We start from the raw sequence: 25,883 nt of genomic DNA, 5'->3' as shown, positions 1-25,883 counted from the left end.
TCTGCTTGTCAATAAGATATGATACCACATCTGCTTGCCAATAAGATATGGTATCACATCTGCTTGCTAATAAGATATGATACCTCATCTGCTTGTCAATAAGATGTGATACCACATCTGCTTGCCAATAAGATATGATACCACATCTGCTTGTCAATAAGATGTGATACCACATCTGCTTGTCAATAAGATGTGATACCACATCTGCTTGTCAATAAGATATGGTACCTCATCTGCTTGCCAATAAGATGTGATACCTCATCTGCTTGTCGATAAGATATGATACCACATCTGCTTGTCATTAAGATGTGATACCACATCTGCTTGTCATTAAGATGTGATACCACATCTGCTTGTCTATAAGATACGATGATACCACATCTGCTTGTCTATAAGATACGATGATACCACATCTGCTTGTCATTAAGATGTGATACCACATCTGCTTGTCATTAAGATGTGATACCACATCTGCTTGTCTATAAGATACGATGATACCACATCTGCTTGTCAATAAGCTATGATACCACATCTGCTTGTTAATAGCTGCATAAGTCCATCAATGCAATGACCAAATTGGTAATTGTATTTCCATCAACTAGAATTAAGAATTAACTTTCATTTTAAAAGAAGGCATTATTCCTTGTGGAAAGAAATCTATGTTCATGACATTTAACCAAAAACAAATATGGGCCAGTCACATTGATGCTATAGTCTTAAGAATAAATTCAAAAGTTTTTCTTTTAAGTATACTGTAATGAGAAATGTTTTGACATATTAGCGATCTCTGGAACATGGGTTAATGAATTTTCTTAGTTCATCAATCCATCATACAGAGTATTCTCCTTTTACTTAGTTTGTAAGCTTAGGGACCCTTTATGTTATTATTATTATTATTTTTTGGCTCAAGCCATGTCGTCCCGATGGAGGGTCCATTCGGCAGCTTCCTATTGTATAATATTTCTGCGAGTGATATTACAAGAGAATTACCGTCATGTATCACGGGATTCTAACCCCCGGAATGACTATCTGAAGATATCGCGTATAATCAGGGACGTATCCGTAGATAACCATAGATATCTGCACCCTCAACAGACTTTACCCAGTCTAGTCAACTAGGGGGGAGGATAAGTGAGGAGCCGTTACATATCCTCTCTCCCTGTGGTGCCCCCATTCATCTCTGATGACTCGTTTCTTTGTTCGCAGCGTATTCCTACACTTGTTGTTTCGTTATGCGCCCTTTATCAGCTTTTTTGAAGTTTTTCTTCGTATGATGGCTTTTGCTTCATCGTCTAAGTTGAGTACCTACTTTCCTTTACAGCCAAGCTAAAACCCTAGTTGGCAAAGCAGGATGCTATAAGCGCAAGAGCTTCAACAGGAAAAAAATAGCCCAGTGAGGAAAAGAAAAAAAAAATAAATAAAATGTATGAAAAAATAAAGAATTAGAATATTTTAAGAACAGTAACAGCATTAAAACAGATAATTCATATATAAACTATAAAGAGAGACTTATGTTAATCTGCTCAACATTAAAACATTTTTTGCAAGTTTAAACCTATGAAGTTCTACCGATTCAACTACCCGATTAGGGAGATCATTCCACTACTTGGTTATAGCTGGAATAAAACTTCTAGAATACTCTGTAGTATTGAGCCTCATGATAGAGAACCTGACTATTAGAATTAACTGCATACCTAGTATTACGAACAGGGTAGTATTGTCCGGGAAGATCTGAATGTAAAGGATGGTCAGAATTGTGAAAAATTTTATGCAACATGCATAACGAACTAATTGAACGATGGTGCTAGAGATTGATATCTAGATCAGGAACAAGAAATTTAATAGACCGTAAGTTCCTGTTCAACAAATTAAGATGAGAATCAGCAGCTGAAGACCAGACTGGAGAACAATACTCGACACAAGGTAGAAAGAAGGAATTAAAACACTTCTTCAGAATAGATTGATCACCAAAAATCTTAAAAGGCTTTCTCAATAAGCCCATTTTTGTGTAATTGAAGAAGAGACAGACCTAATGTGTTTTTCAAAAGTAAATTTGTTGTTGGGAAACACACCTAAAATCTTAAGTTGTACAGAATTAAAGAAACATTATAAATGCTGAGATCTGGATGTTGAGGAGCAACTACCCTCGACCTACTTACAATTACAATATGAGTTTTGTTTGGATTCAACTTGATGCCCCGTAATTTGCACCATGCTCTATTATTATTATTATTATTATTACTATCCAAGCTACAACCCTAGTTGGAAAAGCAAGATGCTATAAGCCCAGGGGCTCCAACAGGGAAAAATAGCTCAGTGAGGAAAGGAAATAAGGAAATAAATAAATGAAGAGAACACATTAACAATAAATCATTCTAAAATAAGAAACAACGTCAAAACAGACATGTCATATAATAAACTATCAACAACATCGAAAACAAATATGTCATAAATAAACTATAAAAAGACTATGTCTGCCTGGTCAACAAAAAAGCATTTGCTCCAACTTTGAACTTTTGAAGTTCTACTGATTCAACCACCCGATTAGGAAGATCATTCCACAACTTGGTCACAGCTGGAATAAAACTTCTAGAGTACTGCGTAGTATTGAGCCTCGTGATGGAGAAGGCCTGGCTAGAATTAACTGCTAGATGAATACCAAGGGATTCAGCAACCCCAGATCTACATTCAGGAGATGGAATTGATGCAAAGAGAGTAGCATCATCTGCATATGGAACGAGCTTGTTTTCTAGGCCAAACCACATTTTATGTGTATATAGTATGAAAAGTAATGGGCCAAAGCACTACCTTGAGGAACACCAGATGACACATTCCTGTACTTACAAATAATTAAAAATTCAGTAATAATGGTAAGAAAAGACCACCCAATCCTGCCTTATCGAACTCTCCAAGGAGTTGCTTGCGGCGTTTGCCTGTTCACCGTCACTCTCCGACCTCTCGCCACCTGACAGCTGTGCGAGGTTCACCAGCTGCCATAGAATCTCCGGATTCTCAGACAGCTTGTAGAGTTCCTGTAGTTCATGGTTCGCCGACTGTTCGCAGTCCTCCAGCTCCTCACCACTCACCAGTGACTCGTACATCCTCTCGCCGATCGGCAATGGTTCACCGTTTGCCAGCTTCCCGTTGATCGCCAGCTGCTTGTTATTTTCCGGCAGGTCGTCGTTTACCAATGACTTGCTGATCTCCTACCACTAAGCCTTCGGTAGTTACCCATCATTCTCCTGCTGCTCGCTGTTCGCCTGCCTCTCTGTGTACGCCAGCTATGCGCCGATCACCAACAGCTCTTCAGTTGACAACTGCTTCTTGCTCTCCAGTTTTGCCTAGTTCTTTGTGACTCGCCGCTTGCCAGTTACTAGTCGTTCGCCAACCAGCCGTTGTTCTCCATACCGTGTTCTCCATACCGTAGGCGATCTTCTTTAGATCAGACACATTCGTCCAGACATTCTCCTAAGGAGACCGATAGGAAGGCCCTGGAGACCTTCTTACTCTCGGGCACCCGCTCCATCGAGTTCCTGGCGCACCAGGTCACCACCCTGTGGGCCAACTCAATGTTGAAGCGGCGCGATGCGGTGACCGAGAGGTTCCACCCGAAGGTCCCCGCCGTGGATGTCTGTAGGCTCAGACATACTTCCCTCCTTGGGGAGAATCTGTTGGAGCCACAGGATATGGAGCGAACGGCTGAGAGGTGGAGGAAATCTAGCACAGACTCCCTCCTCCATAGGGCCCTTACAGCTCGGCCCTATAAGCCTCCAGCTCCGCAGCAACAGCAGCAGCAGCCTCGTAAGGCACCGAAGCAGGCACCGGCAGCTAAGAAAGTGGTGTCTAAGCCCCAGCCCTTTCCAGCCAAGGTCAAGAGGGGTGGTAAGTCCTCCAGGGGAGGCAAGACTCCTAGAGGGAGTGGCCGCGGCCGCAAACCCTAGGAGTGGCAGTCCCCCTGCGTGTCCACCTGTGGGGGGATGCCTTCAACGTTGCGTGCACAGGTGGCAGCAACACGGGGCCGATGCTTGGACGGTTTCAGTGATCGGCCAAGGCTATCGCGTCCCGTTCATAATATCTCAACCTCCCCTGACAGCGAATCCAGTGTCGTTGAGCTCCTATGCCACGGGATCGGCAAAGGGGCTGGCCCTTCGAGCGGAAGTCGAGACCATGCTCATGAAGGGTGCTCTCCAGGAGGTCGTCGACGGCTCCCCAGGCTTCTTCAGTCGACTCTTTCTTGTAAAGAAGGCGTCTGGAGGCTGGAGACCTGTCATCGACCTCTCGGCTCTGAACGGGTTTGTCAAGCAAACTCGGTTCAGCATGGAGACAGCGGACACGGTCAGACTTACGGTGAGACCTCTAGACTTCATGTGCACACTGGATCTAAAGGACGCGTACTTCCAGATCCCAATCCATCCGTCTTCCAGGAAGTACTTGAGATTCTGCCTAGACGACAAGATCTACCAGTTCAAGGTGCTGTGTTTCGGTCTCTCCACAGCTCCTCAGGTGTTCACCAGAGTGCTCACCCTGATTTCATCTTGGGCGCACAGGAACGGCATTCGTCTCCTTCGCTATCTGGACGACTGGCTGATCCTAGCAGACTCGGAGTCGACCCTTCTTCGGCACCGAGACAGGCTTCTAGGTCTTTGCCAGGATCTGGGGATTGTGGTAAACCTCGAGAAGTCCTCTCTGCAGCCGTTCCAACGACTGGTTTATCTAGGCATGCTGATAGACACCAATCTCCACAAAGCCTTTCCATCAGACGACAGGATAGCAAGGCTGAGGAGGGTGGCGGAACCCTTCCTCAGGCGAGAAGAGCTTCCCGCCCAATCGTGGTTGCGTCTCTTAGGTCACCTGTCCTCCCTGGCTCGTCTGGTTCCAAACAGCCGCCTCAGGATGAGATCCCTGCAGTGGCGGCTCAAGTCCCGGTGGAACCAAGGATCCGATTCCCCGGACGTTCAGGTCCCGATAGGATCTTTGGAACGGACGGACTTGCGGTGGTGGCTGGTCGACGAGAACCTGCGGAAGGAAGTGAGTCTTCTCGTCCTCCCCCCAGAATTGACATTGTTTTCGGACACATCAAAAGAAGGGTGGGGGGCGCACGTTCTGAACCAGAGGACCTGCCTTTGGTCAGAATCAGAAAAGTGCCTGCACATCAACCTGCTAGAATTGAAGGTCGTCTTTCTGGCTCTTCAACAGTTCCAACGGACCCTGGCGGGTCATTCCGTGGTGGTGATGAGCGACAACACCACGGTAGTGGCTTATATCAACAAGCAGGGAGGCACTTTTTCGCAGCAGCTATCCCATCTTGCAGTAGAGATTCTGAGGTGGACCGAAGTCCACTCGATAACACTATCAGCTCGCTTCATTCCTGGCAAGAGGAATGTGCTCGCCGACAGTCTGAGCAGGGCCTCGCAGATAGTGAGTACCGAGTGGTCTTTGGATCCTCAGATAGCCAACAAAGTCCTGACTTTGTGGGGTTCCCCGACCGTGGACCTGTTCGCGACAGCGTTGAATTTCAAGCTGTCTCTATACTGCTCCCCAGTCCCGGACCCCAAGGCTCTCTGGCAAGATGCTTTCCAGCAACGGTGGGACAACATCGACGTGTACGCCTTCCCACCGTTCTGTCTGATGAGAAAGGTGCTCAACAGGACCAGACTATCGGTCAACTGTTCGATGACTCTGGTAGCTCCGCTATGGCATCACGCGGAATGGTTCCCGGACCTTCTGCAGCTCCTGACGGAGCTCCCGAGGGAACTTCCTCCACAACACGAGCTTCTCAGACAACCCCACTCCAACGTCCCTCACAAGGCCGTGGCCTTGCTTCGGCTTCACGCCTGGAGACTATCCAGCGTCTCCTCACGGAGAGAGGCTTTTTGCAACAGGTTGCGGAGAGAATGTCTCGGCACCTGCGAAGGTCCTCTGAGGGAGTCTAGCAGGCGAAGTGGAGAGTCTTTTGTGGTTGGTGTCGTGGGAGGGGTATCTCTCCACTCGATGCCACTATTCCAGCAATAGCGGACTTCCTCGTATATCTGCGGGAGGAAATGCGCCTTTCTGTCTCGGCAGTGAAAGGCTATCGCTCAGCCTTAAGCTTGGCCTTCAGGCTGAAAGGCGTGGACATTTCTTCCTCGCTAGAACTCTCTCTACTCATACGTAGCTATGAGCTTACCTGCCCCCAGTCGGAAGTGACACCTCCTCCTTGGGACGTGGTTCGGGTCCTCAGGGCTCTTAAGAGACCTCCCTTCGAACCATTATGCCAGGCCTCCGATCGCCACCTGTCTTGGAAGACGGCTTTCCTACTCGCTTTGGCTTTGGCCAAGCGGGTTAGTGAACTTCATGGTCTCTCGTACGACATCGCCCATTCAAGGGGATGGGGGGAGGTAACGTTCAGGTTCGTCCCTGAGTTTGTGGCCAAGACTCAGATTCCTGGAGTGCCGGATCCTCGGTTCGACTCTTTCAGGATCGCGAGTCTCCGCTCTGTAACAAGCGACCCAGACCAGCTGCTACTATATCCAGTGAGGTGTCTGAGGTATTACTTGAAGAGAACGGCTGCAGTCCGTCCTCAAATGCGAGCATTGTTTGTGAGCACAGGCAGGACGAAGAGGAGGGTCACCAGGAACACCATCTCAGCTTGGATTCGAAGGGTTATCCACCACGCCTTGAATCCAGACCCTCCTCCGTCACGTCGCCCTAGGGCACAAGATGTCAGGGGTGTTGCTACGTCCCTGGCCTTCAAGAGAAACTTCTCTGTGACGCAGGTGCTTCAAGCTGGGGTCTGGAAGCGTCAGACGACCTTCACAGCCCACTACCTGCAGGACGTGACCCACAGGAGCCTCGATACGTTTTCTATCGGCCCTGTGGTGGCTGCGCAACAGCTGGTCTAACCTCAGGCTTCTTTATGGACAAGTAGCAGTAGGTTGAGGGCGTTGTTACCCGGTTTTAATCTGCGTGAATGAAAGAGTATGTCTGACCCTTACTTCTTTCTTCATTCTCCCCTCTTTTGGGAAAGCAGCATCCTGGTCCTCGCATAGCTGACCTCGACCTCTGCAGGTAACCCATGCTTCCTTGTGCTCCTAGTATTAAGCTTAATACTGTTGCGTCCCCCATACCCTGACGAGGTGGTATTGGGAACGTCCTATCCTAGATTCCTATCTAAAGGTCTCAAGGTCAACTTCATAGGACGAGTCACACTTTCCTCCACACACAACTTATGTAGGCCACTCGTTCCTAGCGAAGCAAGGAACTTGTGAGGTGCAGGGGCTCCTTCTCTCAAGTGCTACTTACTGAGGGATGGAGTCCCCGGGCAAAGCCGAAGTCAGTAAGGCTGGGGACTTTCCACCCTTCCTAAGGGGTAAGTCACCCAATGTAAATAGCGTGGTTTGTATTTCGGTTACGGAACAAATGACAAATTCGGAGATAATTTGTATTTTTCCTAACCATACAAACCTTAGCTATTTACACATATTTGCCCGCCAACCCTGGCCCCCAAGTCAAGTCCTACCTCTAAGTGAAGTGAAGCAAATCACCGGTGTGTGGGGGGGGAGGGGTAGCAAGCTATCCCTTCCCCTACCCCCGCTAACTAGCGCGGGGGTAATTAACCCTCGTTAAAAACTATTGGCTCGTCATTTCAGTTACGCTAAAAGGAAAACCCAATGTAAATAGCTAAGGTTTGTATGGTTATGAAAAATGTTATTTTCCTTAGTAAAATAAATTTTTGAATATACTTACCCGATGATCATATAGCTGCATCCCTGCTGCCCGACAGAAAAAATCTACGGGCGGAATACGCCAGCGATCGCTATACAGGTGGGGGTGTACATCAACAGCGCCATCTGTCAAGTAGGTACTCAAGTACTCGATGTCAACAAAGAACCAATTTTCTCCTCTGTCCCACTGGTTCTCTATTGGGGAGGAAGGGTGGGTCCTTTAATTTATGATCATCGGGTAAGTATATTCAAAAATTTATTTTACTAAGGAAAATAACATTTTTCAATATCAAACTTACCCGATGATCATATAGCTGATTCACACCCAGGGGGGTGGGTAGAGACCAGCATTACAAGTTGACATTATGAGCTAAGTATTCCGTATTTCATTTTAGCAGTTATTCAAAATAACAAGCATAAAATAAATAAGTACCTGGTAAGGAAGACGACTTGAACAATTACTCTGCCTTTTTAAGTACGTCTTCCTTACTGAGCCTCGCGATCCTCATAGGATGCTGAGCGACTCCTAGGAGCTGAAGTATGAAGGGTTGCAACCCATACTAAAGGTCCTCATCAAAACCTCTAATCTAGGCGCTTCTCAAGAAATGATTTTGACCACCCGCCAAATCAAGTAGGATGCGAAAGGCTTCTTAGCCTTCCGGACAACCCAAAATATTTCAAGAGAAAGATTAAAAAGGTTCTGGAATTAGGGAATTGTAGTGGTGGAGCCCCCACCACTACTGCACTCGTTGCTACGAATGGTCCCAGAGTGTAGCAGTTCTCGTAAAGAGACTGGACATTCTAAAGATAAAAGACGCGAACACTGATTTGCTTTTCCAATAGGTTGCGTCGAATATATTTTGCAGAGATCTATTTTGTTTAAAGGCCACGGAAGTTGTGACAGCTCTAACTTCGTGTGTCCTTACCTTCAGCCAAGCTTGGTCTTCCTCATTCAGAAGGGAATGAGCTTCTCGTATTAACAGTCTGATAAAAATAGGATAAAGAATTCTCTGACATAGGCAAAGATGGATTCTTAACTGAACACCATAAAGCTTCAGACGGGCCTCGTAAAGGTTTTAAAATAGAACTTAAGAGCTCTTACAGGACATAATACTCTTTCTAGTTCATTTCCAACCATACGATAAGTTTGGAATATCGAACGATATTGGTCAAGGCCGAGAAGGCAGCTCGTGTTTGGCTAGAAAACCAAGATGTAGAACATGTAGCCGTTTCGGATGAGAATCCGATGTTCTTGCTGAAGGCATGAATCTCACTGACTCTTTTAGCTGTGGTTAAGCATATCAAGAAAAGAGTCTTAAAGATGAGATCTTTCAGGGAGGCTGATTGAAGTGGTTCGAACCTGTCTGACATAAGGAATCTTAGAACCACGTCTAAATTCCAACCAGGTGTAACCAAACGACGCTCCTTCGTGGTCTCAAAAGACTTAAGGAGGTCCTGTAGATCTTTATTGTTGGAAAGATCTAAGCCTCTGTGACGGAAGACTGATGCCAACATGCTTCTGTAACCCTTGATAGTGGGAGCTGAAAGAGATCGCTCTTTCCTCAGATATAAGAGGAAGTCAGCTATTTGAGTTACAGAGGTACTGGTCGAGGATACGGATACTGACTTGCACCAGTTTCGGAAGATTTCCTACTTCGATTGGTAGACTCTAAGGGTGGATGTTCTCCTTGCTCTAGCAATCGCTCTGGTTGCCTCCTTCGAAAAACCTCTAGTTCTCGAGTCTTTCGATACTCTGAAGGCAGTGAGACGAAGAGCGTGGAGGCCTTGGAGTACCTTCTTTACGCGTGGCAGACGTAGCAGGTCCACCCTTAGGGGAAGAGATCTGGGAACGTCTACTAGCCATCGAAGTACCTCGGTAAGTTATTCTCTCGCGGGCCAGAAGGAAGTAACTAGCGTCAACTTTGTCCCTTCGTGAGAGGCGAACTTCTGCAGTACCTTGTTGACAATCTAGAACGGAGGGAATGCATATAGATCTAGATGAGACCAATCTAGTAGAAAGGCATCTATAAGAACTACTGCTGGGTCCGGGATAGGTGAGCAAAGTATTGAGAGCCTCTTGGACATCGAGGTTGCGAAGAGATCTATGGTTGGCTGGCCCCAGGTGACCCAAAGTCTCTTGCATACATCCTTGTGGAGGGTCCAATATGTTGGAATTATTGTCCCTTCCTACTGAGACAATCTGCTAAGACATTCAAGTTGCCTTGGATGAAACTCGTTACTAGTGAAAAGTCTAGACCTGTTGAACAGGAGAGGAGGTCACTTGCGAACTCGTACCATGTCAGAGAGTAGGTCCCTCCTTGCTAGGAGATGTACCTCAAAGCAGGGAGTTGACCGTGTTCACCTCCACTACTTTGCCTTGAAGGAGAGACCTGAAGCTTTTCCAGGTCAGACGTACTGCCAGAAGCTTCTTGCAGTTGAAATGCATTGTCCTTTGACTCGAGTTCCATAATCCCGAGCATTCCCTACCGCCTAAGGTCGCACCCCAGCCTACGTCCGATGCGTCTGAGAAGAGAACGTGGTTGGGAGTCTGAACAGTCAGGGGAAGACCCTTTCAAAGGTTGATAAAGTCCTTTCATCAAGTCAGACCAGACTTATCTTCCGGAAACCGGGATCGAGACCGCTTCTAGCGTCTTGTCCTTTTCCAGTGAAGAGCTAGATGATACCGAAGAGGACGGAGGTGTAGTCTTCCAAGTGAAACCAATTGAACCACGGATGACAGTGTCCTAACCAGACTCATCCACAGCCTGACAGGGCCGTGTTCCTTCTTCAGCATCTTCTGTATGGATAGCAGGGCTGGGGGTTGATCGTCTTGTTCAGCCATGTCCTCATCAGAGGGTTCCTCATCCGAAACTGATGAGGAAACGGCAACGGAGTGGGCAACGTCTGACTCGCTGAATCCGGTCGCACTGGTGGATGCGTGACGGAGCCGGACACAAGATCATGGTACTGCTGCACAGTCTGTGAACTGTCAACCATGGGGACGCGAGGAAGTACAGCGACAACCCGAAACTGTCTAGACTGTCTGGGTTGTGCAGACAACCCCTTATCGGGTTGCTGAGGTTGCCGCACTGCGTCACAACAAGTCACCTCTGCTGGTTGTTGAACCTCTTCCTAGTGACACACTGAACGTCCACAACCACCTCCGAGAGTCGCTTAACGTCAACGTGCGACTGGAAACCCACACTGGGTCGCACCGGTGGAGGAACCATCTCAACTGGCGGACGTGAGTAGGATACCTCAGCGTCAACCGGGCGTACAACCAACCGGTAGGAAGGTTGTTGGCTAGAAGGTTCTTCTCCGTAAAAAATCCTCTATCAAGGACTAAGCTTGGACTGCATGTCTTGCAACAAAGCCCAAGGTCTATGGGAGCAGGTGTGGCAACAGACGGGGTTAGCGACTGAAGCGGAACCATTTACCATCCCTGGAAGCATGTTATGCTTAATTAAAGACCATAGGAGGCTAAGCAGCTTAAGGCTCCTCTCCAAATGACAGAGTCCTCAAGGGAATGTCAGAAGGAGGGAGAACAGCACTTTCTCATCTACAGGAACCATGTCCGAGAAAAGCTAGGTTATCTCAGTGAGGGTTTCACTGGTGCATAAGCAGCAGACCAGAAGGCAACGTTAAGTAACTGCTCGACAGTCTGTGAACTGTCAAAAACTGAACTGTCAACCACAACAGGTGCGTGAGGACATACAGCACTGGTGCATTAGTAGCAGACCAGAAGGCAACGTGTGAGTTGGCAACAACCAAAGCTGTGTGGGGAAGCCTCAACTCCTGACTGACTAGTCTGCTGCGGGCGAGTGGCGGTAACCACAGTGTGTTGCGGAGGCTGACACACCGTGTCAAAACACGGCAGCTTGTGGTAGCTCACGCACGGTAACGGAGTGCTCCGTGTGTCTGTGGGAGTCAGCATGAGTCTGGCAGGGTCGACTGTGCATGGGTGGAGGAGCTCTCACAACAAGAGTGTGGGAGCAGGCAGCCATGCTGGGCGCACAACCGTGGCAGGCTGTAGGCCAACGGGTGCATCGTCACCCTTCTCCGCAGTCGGAGTGTGGGAGCTGGCAACAACAAAAGCGGAGTGCTGGTGCGTGGGAGGGACTGCCGTGGGTTGCGGAGCATGCCGCATTGCGTCAAAACACGGCAGCTTGACAGCACCTTCCCACTGCTGATGCGGTAGCTCACGCATGACAACGGAGGGTGCAGCATGAACATGCGTCTGGCAGGGTCGACTGCGCATCGGTGGTGGAGCTCTCACAGGTGGAGTGTGGGAGCAGGCAGCCGCAGTATCTGCTGAGCGCACAACCGTGGCAGGTTGTAGGTTAACAGGTGCAGTGTCAACCTTCTCAGCACGATACTCCTGCATGAAGGCAACAAACGGAGCTACTGTCCGTTGTGACTGAGGGTCTAAAACAGCTGGTGCGGCAACAGACGGAGTTACTGCCTGTTGCGGTACCACCTTGCCTCTCTTGGGAGGTGTGCAGTCGTCGGATGACTGCAGCGAATCCGAACTGACCCAGTGGCTACACCTAGGCCGTTGGACTTGCGCGGAAGGGACCGACTTGCACTTAAAAAGCTGCAAGATTTGGTCCATGGTTTCTGCGAGAAACCTCTTCCGCAGACGAGGAATAAATGGGCTCTCTCGTCTTTGTGTGGGTGGGGCGATCACGTCGGCAACGTGTGTAGATACACCCGAAACCACCGAGGGAAACGTCTGTTCGTCGATCAAGGCCTGTGGAACCCATAAGTCGTTCGACATTACTTCTCCCCTGGGCTTGGGAGCTTGTAAGAGGTCCCGGACTAGGTGAACAACTGGCACGAACAGACGAACCCTCGAACGCAACACTGTAACACTTTGCGCATATCACTTTATCACTTTTGATTTTCTGTTTGCACTTATTTCACTGAAATCGAAACTTTAACTGATTTCTACCTGAAACACGCAATCCTATCCTTCATTAAAAGGTAGTAATTGCGAAAAGAGTTTTACAATGCAACAGAAAAACATAATTAAAGATAAAGAATTCAGTGGCTGGAAAAGAGACTAAACACTAGATCAAATAAACTACGTTTAAAATCTCTCACCGCATAAAGCCTGGGAACAAGAATAAAACTCTAGAAACGTTTTACCTACTTCCCCTACAGCGACTAGGGAGAAGAGTAAAAAACGAGAACAATGTTACCCGCTTGAACGAAACGTTTATTCTCCTCTCTCTCCCTCCGTCTCTATCTCTCTCTCTCTTCTCTCTTGACTTAGAACCTGAGAGAAGAGCCCAATTATATATCGTTAAAACATATTATTTGCTAAAGGAAAAAACTGAAAGGTTTCCCAAATAAAAAGTTCCTTTATTAGAATTTAAACCATTTAAGCTAAGAAAGAATGAACGAAACGCTAGAATCGGTTTACTCTTACTGCAACGTGAAACCGTGAAAAACTCTCTCTCTATCGTAACGATAGAGCGCATGTTGAACGTTCTGAACGTCAACAACTGCGGAGACTAAACTAAACGTTAGTTCATCTTTGAAAACAGTACGAGACTATCAAAGAAATTCTTTCAAAACATTAAAATTAAAAAAGTATAAATTCTTAAAAGGTAAATACGATATGACGGGCTCAATGTTAATTAACTTCGGTTCCAAGTAAGGACCGCCTACTATTAGGAAAGGTCGCATATAAACAAACATAAAAATTAATTTTTATAAGTTTATAATAAATGGAAAGTTAATCGAAGAGGCCTATAAAGGCGGAGAGATATAAAATAAATAGATCTATAACTTGTTAAGCAAAATTACCAAAAACCTAAACACACTTCCGTCTAAGGGAAGGGTCGGCCATTTAAAAGTGAAAGAGAGTCCATACTCTCTTCGTCACCAACACTTCCGTCTAAGGGAAGGGTCGGCCATTTAAAAGTGAAAGAGAGTCCATACTCTCTTCATCACCATAATTAAATCTATCCAAAACGAGTTCAAGTTTTGAAATGAAGATAAAACCCCTGCATAGCGAAAGCTCAAAACTGGAATAGTGTACTTCACCAAATCGTTGTGAAAACAAATCCAGTTAGGGACGGCGTATTTAGTAGGTCTTGCCTGTGGCACGACAGAGGGAAAATTGGTTCTTTGTTGACATCGAGTACTTGAGTACCTACTTGACAGATGGCGCTGTTGATGTACACCCCCACCTGTATAGCGATCGCTGGCGTATTCCGCCCGTAGATTTTTTCTGTCGGGCAGCAGGGATGCAGCTATATGATCATCGGGTAAGTTTGATATTGAAAATTCAATGTTTATAACTATTTATCGCGGAATCTCTGATCTGGACCCTTTCACCTCGCTGAGGCTTCATCTTGTTCATCCCACCAAAATTTATATCGTGGATAAGTCAAAGTAATAAGTTTGTGATGAAGCAAGTGTAATGTTTTAAAATGGGAGTTTCAATACAAAGCTATTAACCTTACCTGTATTACCCTCCTTTTAGCATTGTGTTCCTTCAGCCAATCAGACATCAAAAGAAGTGGTACATTTACCTCTGGAAGACCTATGAAGCCATTTGCACATGTGCTAGCATGCATGGATTGGAAGATCACCTTCTTTCTTTTCTATCAAGTTTAGTGTTTCAGAACATCACTATAAGCAGGTAAGGCCATGTAAAATTGAGTTTGTATAAGAAAATTGATTTTGTGTTTAAAAAGAAACCATTTGTATGATTATCTGCTGAGAAAAGTATACAATATTTTTTAAGATTGTGAATGAGAATATAACCAGCCTTTCTCAAAATTGTGCTAAAACTACTGCCTTAAGTATTTGTCATTTCACAATGAAATGTGATTACCATTTGTCATTATTAAAATCATATAATGTAATACTGTTCACATGTCATGAGTTGGCTATGTACTGTAGTCTTGTTCTATTTCATACTAATATGACACCTTGTGATGCTGTGCAGAACTTGAGAAAGCATAACAATGAGTTTACCATGAAGCTTCTTGTAATATGATTTAATACGGGCCTTTGGAATTATAGATATTAATAATCATACTAATTTACTGGAAAAGAGACATAAAGATGATCTTGTGTAAAAATTTAAGTAAATCAATTTCCATTTCATAATTAAATCGTCCATTTGTTTTCTTCACTAAAGAGTTTTTTAAACTTAATCTGTTAATATTTTTATCATATCTTTATAGTAATGATAAAATCTTCTCAAATTACTAACGTGACAAGATGTCCTTATAGGAATTTTAATATAGAAAAGATAAATTTTAATAATAACACACCTTTATTAGCAAAATCTTAATTTACCATGTATGAACTTTATTTCAATGTATTAAAAAAGCACCAACAAAAGGAAATATAATACATACAAAAAAAGCCAATGAATTCCTTCGCAAATAAAGATAGAAAAAATTATAAACCATTTATATCATTGGCTGAAGAAATGTACACAAAGATAGTAATTATTACACAAAATATATATATTTCACATTTTGTCATGGAAGATCAAATGCTGACCAAGTCATCATCACTGTACACTTGCACAATAAGAGTTCCTGGTTTTTCCATTGCTTTCTCTTTTCGTCTCCCATATATTGGAAGTTCAACCTGAGTAACAGCGGGATTAATTGGCGCGAGAATCTCACATCGGCCGATGAAACTATCCATCAGCATATTGTTATTCCAGATCTGTTGGAAAAATATTTATAAATTTCTTTTCAATTGGATTCCTCCATTTAGAATTAATGCACCAGAAACTAAACAGATTCACTGAAAATCAAAATGATGGAAGATTTATTACAAGACATAATATTAATGCTACTGTGATAATACAATAATGTAGTGACAACATCCATTTTGACACGATTCATTACTATTTGAGAGAATTAAGGCAAAAAATACCAGATTTTAAGTACAGTACCTCCATTTCCATTACTCTCCTCCCAATATACTGTTCATCTCTTCTCATGACATGACCGTACCACCTCAGATAAGATCCTAGAAAGTAGACTGAGGTGGTACGGTCATGTCATGAGAAGAGATGAACAGTATATTGGAAGGAGAGTAATGGAAATGGAGGTACAGGGAATGAGAAGGAAAGGGAGACCAAAGTGAAGGTGGGTGGACTGTATCAAGGATGACCTTCGATCAAAGGGATTAACCGGTGATGAGGTGTGGGACAGAGGTAGATGGAGAAAGCTGACCAGAAGTATCGACCCCGCATAGAAGTGGGAAAAAATGCAGACAAAGAAGAAGATGATTAATAATAACTATCTTAATCAGAGAGTTAATTTTTAAATCAAATTATGATGGTTAAGCTTTATTTAGACAAAGCTAAAAATATTATGGATAACATTACTAATTTGTTTTGTGGGATTAGAATTCCAGAGCATCCTCTCTCCAAGAATACTTTGTGGTTACTTAATAGGGGTTTAGAAACCAAAGCTTGCAAAGAATTGGATTTAGGTCAGATGAGGGCCTTAAAGGTTTGAGTTATATTAGGAGTAAGGCTACTTCCCTTAATTTCTGTAGAAATCTTAATTTGGAAGGAGTTTTGGTAGCTGCTGCTCAGTGGTGTGCTAAATTGTTTTTTGCTGAATACTATGTAAAATAAGCCTGGTTTTACTAGGCATTAGGTAGCTGTTGGTGATGTTTTGGTACTGTATAAGCATATTAGAATGGCTATTAGGCAAGAATTTGTATTAATTAAACTACTTACACCGACCGGAGCAACAGAGTACAGAGAAATCAACCGCAAGATAAGAAAAAGCATGAACCAAGCCAAAGAAGATTGGATTGGAAAACAGTGTACAGAAATTGAGGAAAAGCTGGAGAAGAACAACAGTAGGCGAGCGTTCCAAATCGTGAAAGATCTAACAAAAACAAAGCAAGCATGAGTCAGTACCATCCAAGACAAAGCAGGGAACTACCTCACGGAAGAAGAAGACATACTCAAAAGGTGGACAGAGTACTGTTCCGACCTTTACAACTACCAGACCAATGGAGATTCCAATGTAACTTCGTGCCACAAATCATCTAACAACGACGACTTCCCAGTACTGAGAGAAGAAGTGGAGGAAGCAATCAGATCGCTAAAACATGGAAAAGCTGCAGGAGTAGACAACATCCCTGCAGAACTTATAAAGCATGGCGGAGAGACAGTGACTGACATCCTCACTAGCATCTGCAACAAGATCTGGCAGACAGGTGAATGGCCCACACCCTGGACACAGTCCCTCATCATCACGCTTCCCAAGAGATCTGGCAGACAGGTGAATGGCCCACACCCTGGACACAGTCCCTCATCATCACGCTTCCCAAGAAAGGCAACTTACAGCAATGCCAAAACTATAGAACGATTAGCCTTATCAGCCACGCAAGCAAAGTGATGTTGAGAGTCATTCTGAACTGAATGAGACCCCAGGCAGAAGAGATCATTGCCGAAGAACAAGCTGGGTTTAGGAGAGGAAGGAGCACAACGGAACAGATTTTCAATCTTCGAGTTCTGTGTGAGAAGTACAGCCAACACCAGCAAGACATCTTCCACTTATTCATTGACGACAAAATAAGGCATTTTACCGCGTATGGCATGATGCCCTCTGGGCCACAATGAACAGGTACAACATGGGAAAAAAACTGATACAGACGATCCAACAACTGTACAATAAAGCAACCAGCGCGGTCCTTGCCCAAGGCAAAATAGGCGAATGGTTCCACACTTCAGTAGGTGTCTGCCAAGGCTGCCTTCTGTCACCAATCCTGTTCAACATCTTCCTTGAACAAATTATGACAGATGCACTCGAAGATCATGTGAGCACACTTAGCATCGGAGGACGAACAATCAGCAACCTTTGGTTTGCTGATGATATTGACGGCCTGGTAGGGAACGAAGATGAGCTGGTCAACCTCGTGAAACATCTGGATGAAACATCAACCAGATACGGAATGGAAATCAGTGCTAAAAAAACAAAGCTAATGAGAAACAGCGACGAATCAATCAAAGCAAAAATCGTGGTCGGTGGTCAACAACTTGAAACAGTCCAACAATTCAAGTACCTTGGTGCAATCATCAGCCAAGAAGGATCCAAACCAGAAGTCCATGCAAGAATCGCGCAAACAACAGCGGCGCTAACAAAACTGAATCCAATCTGAAAAGACAAAAACATCGCTGTCAAATCCAAATTGAGACTATTGCATGCCCTAGTCATTTCCATCCTTCTGTATGCTTGTGAATCCTGGACACTGACGGCAGAGCTACAGAGAAAAATCCAAGCTGCAGAAATGAGATGCTTCAGACGAGTGCTTGGCATCTCCTACATTGAGCATGTCACAAATGAAGAAGTCAACAGAAGAGTGAGACAACACTTAGGACGCTATGAAGATCTGCTGTCCACAGTGAAGAGGAGAAAACTAAAATGGTGTGGCCACACAACAAGATCAAGCGGCCTGTCCAAGACAATTCTCCAGGGAACAGTTCAGGGGAAGAGGAGAAGGGGGCGGCAGAGAAAGAGGTGGACCGACAACATTGCTGAATGGACAGGAAAAACCTTCGCCCAGACCCAGGCACTCGCACACAACCGTGACAAGTGGAGGCTCCTATTGCGGTGTTCCACCGTGCAGCGCCCCTACGATCCTGGTGGATTATGGGATCGGTAACGGTAACGGTAACATTTGTATAACTTATAGTTTAGCATTCATTTTCTCAATGAGAGTTGCCAAGTGTTGTGGTGGCTATATTGGTCTAATATAGTGTTGAAAGTGTATGTTTAGCGGTAACTTGTATTTTTCAAATTCCCTTAAATGGTATTAATCTTTAAATCCTCATGGGTATTTAGTATTAGATTATTCTCAGTCTGGATTTGAGATTTGTGTGAGACTTGTCAGCTTTCTGCATGTTTATTAGAAATGGGTTTCAGCTAATAGATGCAAGTATTTAAGACTAAGGTATTAGACTGATTAGTTCTTCCTTTCAGTATCACACCTACATCAGTGTGTAGAAGTCAGCCATATGAATCTCTTGTGAGAATCATGAAAATAAACAGAATTTTGATAATAAAATCAATCATTTCTACACTCTCATGAGGTCCATATAATTCCCTCCCCTCCCACTCGCGACTAGTGATGTCAAGACTGTTGAACGTTTCAAATTCGAGACTGAAATGGCCACTACTGTTGGCTTGCCCAAGTGCTCTTATGGCCATACACCACTTTATAAGGTCAATTTTAGATCTTTAAAATAAACGTCAACATTTGGCTAGCTTTGAGAAGGAAGCCACATAAACCTCAGGTGAGTACAAAATATATCAATAATACATAAGGGAAGTGAATACATACCGGTAACTAAACAGTGAAAACTAGCCTTTTAGAGAAACAAGTTACTATTTTAAAATAATACAGTACTTGTGTTATTTATCGTACACTGATGCATATATAATCTAATGGGAAAATGAATAATAAGTTATCAAACACCAAAAAAATCCCCACAGTCAATAATGTTCACAGCAATGAAAGACTTTGTAGAAAGGGAAACATGTTGACTTACGGAAAACATGGTATAATCACAGGTTATTACAGTACCAAGGCACTTGAAAGACTTTTTGGCAAGTACAGTAGGGTCCCCCATTTATGCGAGAATTTGGTCAATCCACAGCCTCGCAGAAACGGAAAATCGCATATTTCGAAATACATTATGGGAATACAGTAACTCAATTAGGGAGAAGGCAAACGGCAACTTACCCAGTCAATCTCATTAACTACCAATTTACAATACTTTCTATGTACTATACTGTATTTTTTCTAATATGAAATTGTTATTACGAATGAATTAAACATTTAAAAGTTTTTAGTTATAACAACTTGAAAAGTTACACCCAGGATGGCTGTAAATACCTTAATTTCCACGTATGAGAAGACCTAAAATTAGGACAAATTTTAGTGAATTTAAATCATATCTGTTGTATAACATGACTGGTGAATTGCAAAACCATCAGTGTATAGGCTACCTTCTGCTGTGTTATTTAAAATCCAAAATTAACTACCGGTAAATAAATGAAATTTTATATCATGCTTTTCCTAAGCACGCTACCTAAAACGGAAATCATTGTTTTGTTTACGTTCATCTCCAATCATGACAAAGAAATGAATGCATTTACACATGTGTTTAGGTTAGTTTTGCAGCAACAGATATTTTACCAAGTATTGCTTATGTAATGATTTTCTTATTACTAATGTTGTTATACTTACCTTTTCCTTAGAACTTCAAAGTAAATCAAATGAATGCAATTTTATATACAGTACAGTAATGTTTTTTCTAAACACGCCATCTAAACCTTACCACTTTCATTCATTTGTGTTTCATCACCGATCATAACAAACAAACGAACCTATTTACACATCCAAGTTATAACTTATGGCACTAAGAGCTTTTAGTAAATATTATGTTATTACAAATATTTTACTTACCATATCCCTAAGATTCCTACACAAATTTTACGATAGTTCTAAACTGTTACAAAGGATAATAATACATCCCATTTCCAAAATACTTTTCCTACACTGGTACCCACATCTATTATGGAACCATCAGCAAAAGAAAAAATGTACTAGAGAACCATTGAAAAAAAGAAAGTACTGGACTAATTTTAAATTTAAAGTTATTGAAAAATTTTATTACTGGTATACGTTTGAATATGACAGAGATGGTGCGAAATTGGAGAAAGGGAGGATAATTTGAATCATGATGAATTTTTAATGAAAATTAATATCATGCTAATCTAAATATTACTACCATCATCAACACTACCACTAACATTATGAAAAGGCTAGAGAAAGAGAAAGATAAAGGTTTCTGAGAGCGTAATCACAACTCTATGTTTACATTTTGTCAGCTGGACTCACTTCGATAAAAGTTGACTTCATTGTTGATATGGAATATTTCCTCAACTAGGCTATTTATTAAGAAATAATGCAAATAAAATTTAAGGTAAATATGGTTTGGTTACATATTATTATCAGTCACTGTACTTAGGCCTACCAATACTTGAAAACACAATAGATTTGATATGTTTTGTGGAACATGACGCAGACTTTGAATACCTTCACAGATACAGAAATTTTTTTCTTGAGAACTAGTGACTGCATAAAAAGGGAATCACACAATTCAAACACGCATATTTCAGAACCTTACTGTACTCCTTTATCAAAAAATAAAAAAAGGAAATCTGGATTATGAAGAAAATTATACTACCATTTGATATAAAAGCATACAAAAGCGAATGCAAATAAAAATGATTGATGCACTGTATTTGAACTAATATGAAGAAAATAATGAGATATCTATCTAAATGTCAGTAAATAAGACAAGGTGTGGATTCTTTGCCTAACACAGAGAATGAGGTAAACTACCCATAGATGCTCTGATCTACATGGATACAAGCCCAGTAGGGCGAGTGCTATTCTTCTTTCTTGAAGTTTGATAGAAGGAATTGAAAGCTACAGGATAGGCTACTTAAAACTGATGAATTTGTGTTGTCACCAGTACCAGGTCTGTAATTCAGGAACATTTAGAAGTGAAAAGGCTCTTAAATGGTCAAAACTCCAACAATACTTACTTCAACAACAATAGGCTCCTGAGGTTTCTTTCTATAAAATATAGCTGTGGTATCCCAAGTAGGGTTTGCAGTCGCTTTATCGATTGATGTTCGGACGGTTTCTCCTTCACATTTGATGATACAATATGCATCTGCTTCTCCTGTTGAAATTAAAAAATATCTTCTCTAAGGGGGCAACTTTAAAAAGTACAGGTCTTCTAAAAATCCATGCCACAAAAGGTTTTGCAAGAAAATCAGTTTTCTAATCAGAATTCACAAATACATGAATCTAAGTAACTTCTGTTACACAGTACAGTACATTACACTAAAATAAATATTTATCGTGACCATTACACGACTGATTTGTACAATGAAGAATATTCACGATTTGCTATAGTGCTTTGATTTTATTTGAATTACTCCCATAATTTAAATTTGAAAATGAAAATTTCTGTAGGTTTTACAAACTATGACTTCTCAAAAACAAAAATCTTCCTTAAAATGCTTATTGGTACCTTCGCCAGTAAAATTTCTGGAAAAGCCAGCTTAACTCAAATTAACTGAGGTACATGCAATTTCCATAGAGTAGCTGGTAGTGATGTAAATACTGTGTATCTTGAAGTGTTGTTATTGCATTTGTGTATTACACTCTTTAAAAAAAAAAAAAAAGTCCATGGGAAACAAACTGTATACAATGCAGGACTAGTACAGAATATACAAAACAGATTATTGATGAAAATAGTTAATAAAAGAAATATAACCTCTGGATAGACATAAAACAACCAAAGAGCAATTGCATCAGAGTTTCATTAAGAGTGCACAAAATACTTTACAGTGCAATGAATAACGTAATTAACTAATAGATAAGCAGGGAAAAAAGGACGTAAATAATTATACTATTCTAAGTATTTATGAGGTCACATGTAAAGACACAAGGAACCAGGGTACAGTAATGTGTAGTATGAGAAAAACAGATTTTATTTTTTAGACACTCTACCCTTAGAAATAATAAATTACACAAGTTGGTTCGAAAGGTAATGATGTGCAAAATTGTTGGCTAATGTTCAATGCACATTGGAATGGGTAAATGAGACTACCACATTTGCTAGGAAGGCTTCCTTGTAAGCAATCTTCTCTAGATCATGACAGAGAAGGGCCTTCCAAGTGTAACTGGTGCCACCAATTCAATTTAATGAACATGTATTTTGCTTATCCACACTTCAATAAAAAATTAATATTTTCACAGATGCATGTGAAGTATTATAAGTAGAAATTGTGTTATGTGATGCTAAAATGTATAATTACTGTAATGTTACTGTATTAAGAAATATTTTAACAAATTACAGTGGTTGGTATATTTGGTTTACTTTGTATTTTTACTCAAACAGATTTTTACCATTTATCTATCTCATTTTTAAATATCTACTTGACCCTTATGTGGCAACTTCCTTTCTTGTCCACCTCTTTGAAGAAAAGAAACTTATGATGTTAATATCAAATCTGCATTAATAGAACCTCTCAAGCAGGCTTTCAATTTGGATTTAGACTCTGACATGTTCCACAAGATTACAAAATCTTTTCCCTTGCAACAACCATTCTGGCCAACTTCTTCAGTGTCCTGGTCTCCTGAGTTATTTCAGAAGGCTATTATTCTAATAGCTTCGGCTTCGGGACCAAGAGTTAGCGATCTTGCAGCTTTACCTAAAGAGTAAAAGTTCTTGAGTTCTTCATCACCACTCCTGGCAGCCTTTTGATTCTAACTCCTGACCTCCTATTTCTAACTAAAAAGGAAAAGTCTCTCCAGAGGTGGATCCTCTCTATATCATGGCTTTACAGAGGTTCAGTACCGGTATCTACCTTGCAGGTATACTTGCAGGGATCCATGTCTGCAAAAAGTAATCTTTTAAAACACACAAACCAACATTCCCCTTTCTACAAGGGATATCCATATTCTAATGAACTCTCTCATCAAAAGGGCAGATCCTATCTCCATCTTTAAAACCTATGATGAGAGAAAAATTTTCCTCATTAGCATTTTTTTCTAATATAGTATAGAATTCCAGGACAAGCAGAGCTTTGTGGGTCGATCTGGACATTAAGTATTTATAGGTCACTACCTGAAACAAATGCAAGTGGTATGACATTTGTGTGTGGTGCTCTGCTTGTCCGTGGCACTTAAGGGAGATAACCTAACCTAACAGGAAACCTATCCTGGCCCCTCAATAGACAGACCATGACAGTCATCTAGTTCCCCCTCCAATCTTTTCCTATGAGATGAGTTTCAACTTTTTATTTTGTGTTCACCAGGTATGCACGAACTATTAGTTTGCTTGGATGGAGACGAGTGTTCGTTAAGGTACAAGAGACTAATCTAATGTTTCTACTGGTATTGGTTCTTGGAAGCCACACAGCACATTAACTCCAAAAAGTGGGCTTTGACACAGGAAAAAACAATTATTTTGGGAGGTGCTATTTGGTCTCCAAGACCCCACCATTCTCCCTAACCTTCTGTAGAATAGGGAGATTTATAAGCCTTACTTCAATGTGAAAAATATTGCTTTCTCAACGTCATTATTTGCTAATATGCTATTTCAGGACATACAGAGCATTACAGGTTTATTTGGACATAGAGTACAGTATTTATAAGACACTACCTGAAAGGGAGACATACGAGTCTTACTCGAATATAAAAAATGGTAGACAAGTACAGTGTTTGTTCTTAGTGATGTGTCATTGTGTCCAACGTATTTCAGCATAAGAGGTGCTGTGATGGTTTCAATAGAGCTTGAATCCATAGGTATTCCTTATACTTACTAAGTCCCTGTTGTGCACATTGCTACACTGGCCCTGCCCTTGGGCAGTGAGGGCAATACTTCTTTGGTATTTTCTGTTACATTGGATTCCCTGTTCAAGCCTTTCATTGATGTCAGGATGCCAGAAAACTTCAAATCAATCAATCAACCAAGCCTTTCACAGGAAATTTCTAGGAGACCACAAAGCACCTTCTCATTAATAGGTTTTTTTCCTGTGTAAAAATACCTTTTCATCAAATTTTATTGTTTGGGGCATTTTAATTTATTTTAGTATACAGGATACATTATGTTAAAATGTGTCTGTCTCTTATTATGAGTTATAGTCATTGTTTTGTAAAACTAAAATAATTTTTTTAAACAACTAATCATCTATCAGGTCCTCTTATTAATCCTTAAAGGCTTTTGGTTGTGTTTGGCATTTTCATGAGCTAATAATGCATGATGTTTCTGATCTCTCTTGCTGCCAGTACCACCCCAACATGGCTCATGGTATTTAATCCTCACCATATACTACCAAATGAGCTTATCCCAGCACATTTCATCCATGCCATACACCATCATGAGTGCCATATGTCTCCACAGGAGCTTATCCCAGCACATGGTGTTTAATCCATGCCAAACACCATCATAAATGACATATGCCTCCACAGGAGCTTATCCCATCATATATCCTTTTATTAAGTAGGATTTGTTAGAGTTTTCATTGTGAATATTACCACACAAGCTAATCCTTTCAGGCCTACCTCCTCCTCCTCTCCTTGCTTCCTCTACTTATTGTGATTCATGGTCTTTAATATTAAAAATTATGTACAGGGAAAATGTTAATTTTTATCAATAAGACCTTTCCTACCAATTTCTAAAAATGTCATGTAATTTTTCCCGAAGGATGTTATAATTAGTGTTCATAGAAAACTAGATGATTCTGCTTTCCCTTTGTTATAAGTCAGAATCAATGTTATTAAAGGAGCTGGCACCTTCCTTAATTTTTCATTTTATCTCTAAGCTTTGGAGTTTTGGGAGGTATAAAGGTCTTAGGCCCCTTTCACACTATGCAATTTTTTTCTGCACTTGGGGAGTCTACACGCTGCCTTTACTGTAGCTGACATCGCTTATTTGCATCGTCTCATCCTACAGGGATCAATTATATTTTTAAATATTGAAAACAATATGCAGTGTGACACAAGATGGATAAGAGGAGGGACCTGTTTTTCCTTTATCTGTAGTATTATGAAAGAGACGATCGAGAATCCAATGCCCAAAAGAGACATGCAGGGCACTTATGTTACTCTCTTTGAAGAACTGAAGAAGGATGATAATTTTTCTAATAACTTAAAATTTCTGAAGTAACAACTGAAGAACATTGGAGCTCATAGGAAAGAATGTGATTCGACCACTTTCCGAAGTACACCTTTCCAGAGATATATTGATCAAAATCTCTTTTCTCTACCCCAAGCAAAACTAATGTCTGGTTTTTAGAAACCATGTGTGCCTTATGTATGTTTAGGGAATGAAGAATTTGGTGTGAATGAAAACTTAAATGTGGCCATATAGAGGAAGACAATTAAGTGAAAAAAAAAGAGTATTCAATTATCATTTAAGTACTAAAGAGGAAGAAGGTATGTTGAATGTGCATTTGGAATTTTAAGTAACAAATGAAGGTTAATCCATCGTCCCCCTAACATATCTCTTCATCTTTCTAGGGATATTATCAAGGGAGCTGTTTTCTTCATAACATTGTAAGAAGACGCAATTTTTTTACTCAATAAAAA

At 41.9% G+C, this 25,883-nt stretch overlaps 1 protein-coding gene and 1 long non-coding RNA gene across 7 annotated transcripts in view; one reads left to right on the top strand and one right to left on the bottom strand.

The window, feature by feature from the left end:
- Positions 1-25,883, top strand: part of LOC137639845 (uncharacterized) — an 85,970-nt gene that overhangs the window by 12,549 nt on the left and 47,538 nt on the right. For all 3 annotated transcript variants that reach the window (XR_011044275.1, XR_011044276.1, XR_011044274.1), the window contains exon 3: positions 14,197-14,355. This is a non-coding gene — a long non-coding RNA (uncharacterized lncRNA). The remainder of the gene's footprint in view (positions 1-14,196; positions 14,356-25,883) is intronic.
- LOC137639843 (calpain-5-like) overlaps positions 14,979-25,883 on the bottom strand; it is a 257,729-nt gene continuing 246,824 nt past the window's right edge. For all 4 annotated transcript variants that reach the window (XM_068372097.1, XM_068372099.1, XM_068372098.1 and 1 more), the window contains 2 exons: positions 21,323-21,462; positions 14,979-15,401 (listed from right to left, as the gene is read on the bottom strand). In XM_068372097.1, coding sequence (XP_068228198.1) covers positions 15,219-15,401; positions 21,323-21,462 — 323 coding nt within the window. In that variant the 3' untranslated portion in view covers positions 14,979-15,218. The remainder of the gene's footprint in view (positions 15,402-21,322; positions 21,463-25,883) is intronic.

Source organism: Palaemon carinicauda, chromosome 4 (genome assembly GCF_036898095.1).
Source record: "Palaemon carinicauda isolate YSFRI2023 chromosome 4, ASM3689809v2, whole genome shotgun sequence".
NCBI classification, from domain to species: domain Eukaryota; kingdom Metazoa; phylum Arthropoda; class Malacostraca; order Decapoda; family Palaemonidae; genus Palaemon; species Palaemon carinicauda.
The sequence above is the reverse complement of the archived record's forward strand: the minus strand, read 5'-3'. Positions and strand labels throughout refer to the sequence as shown.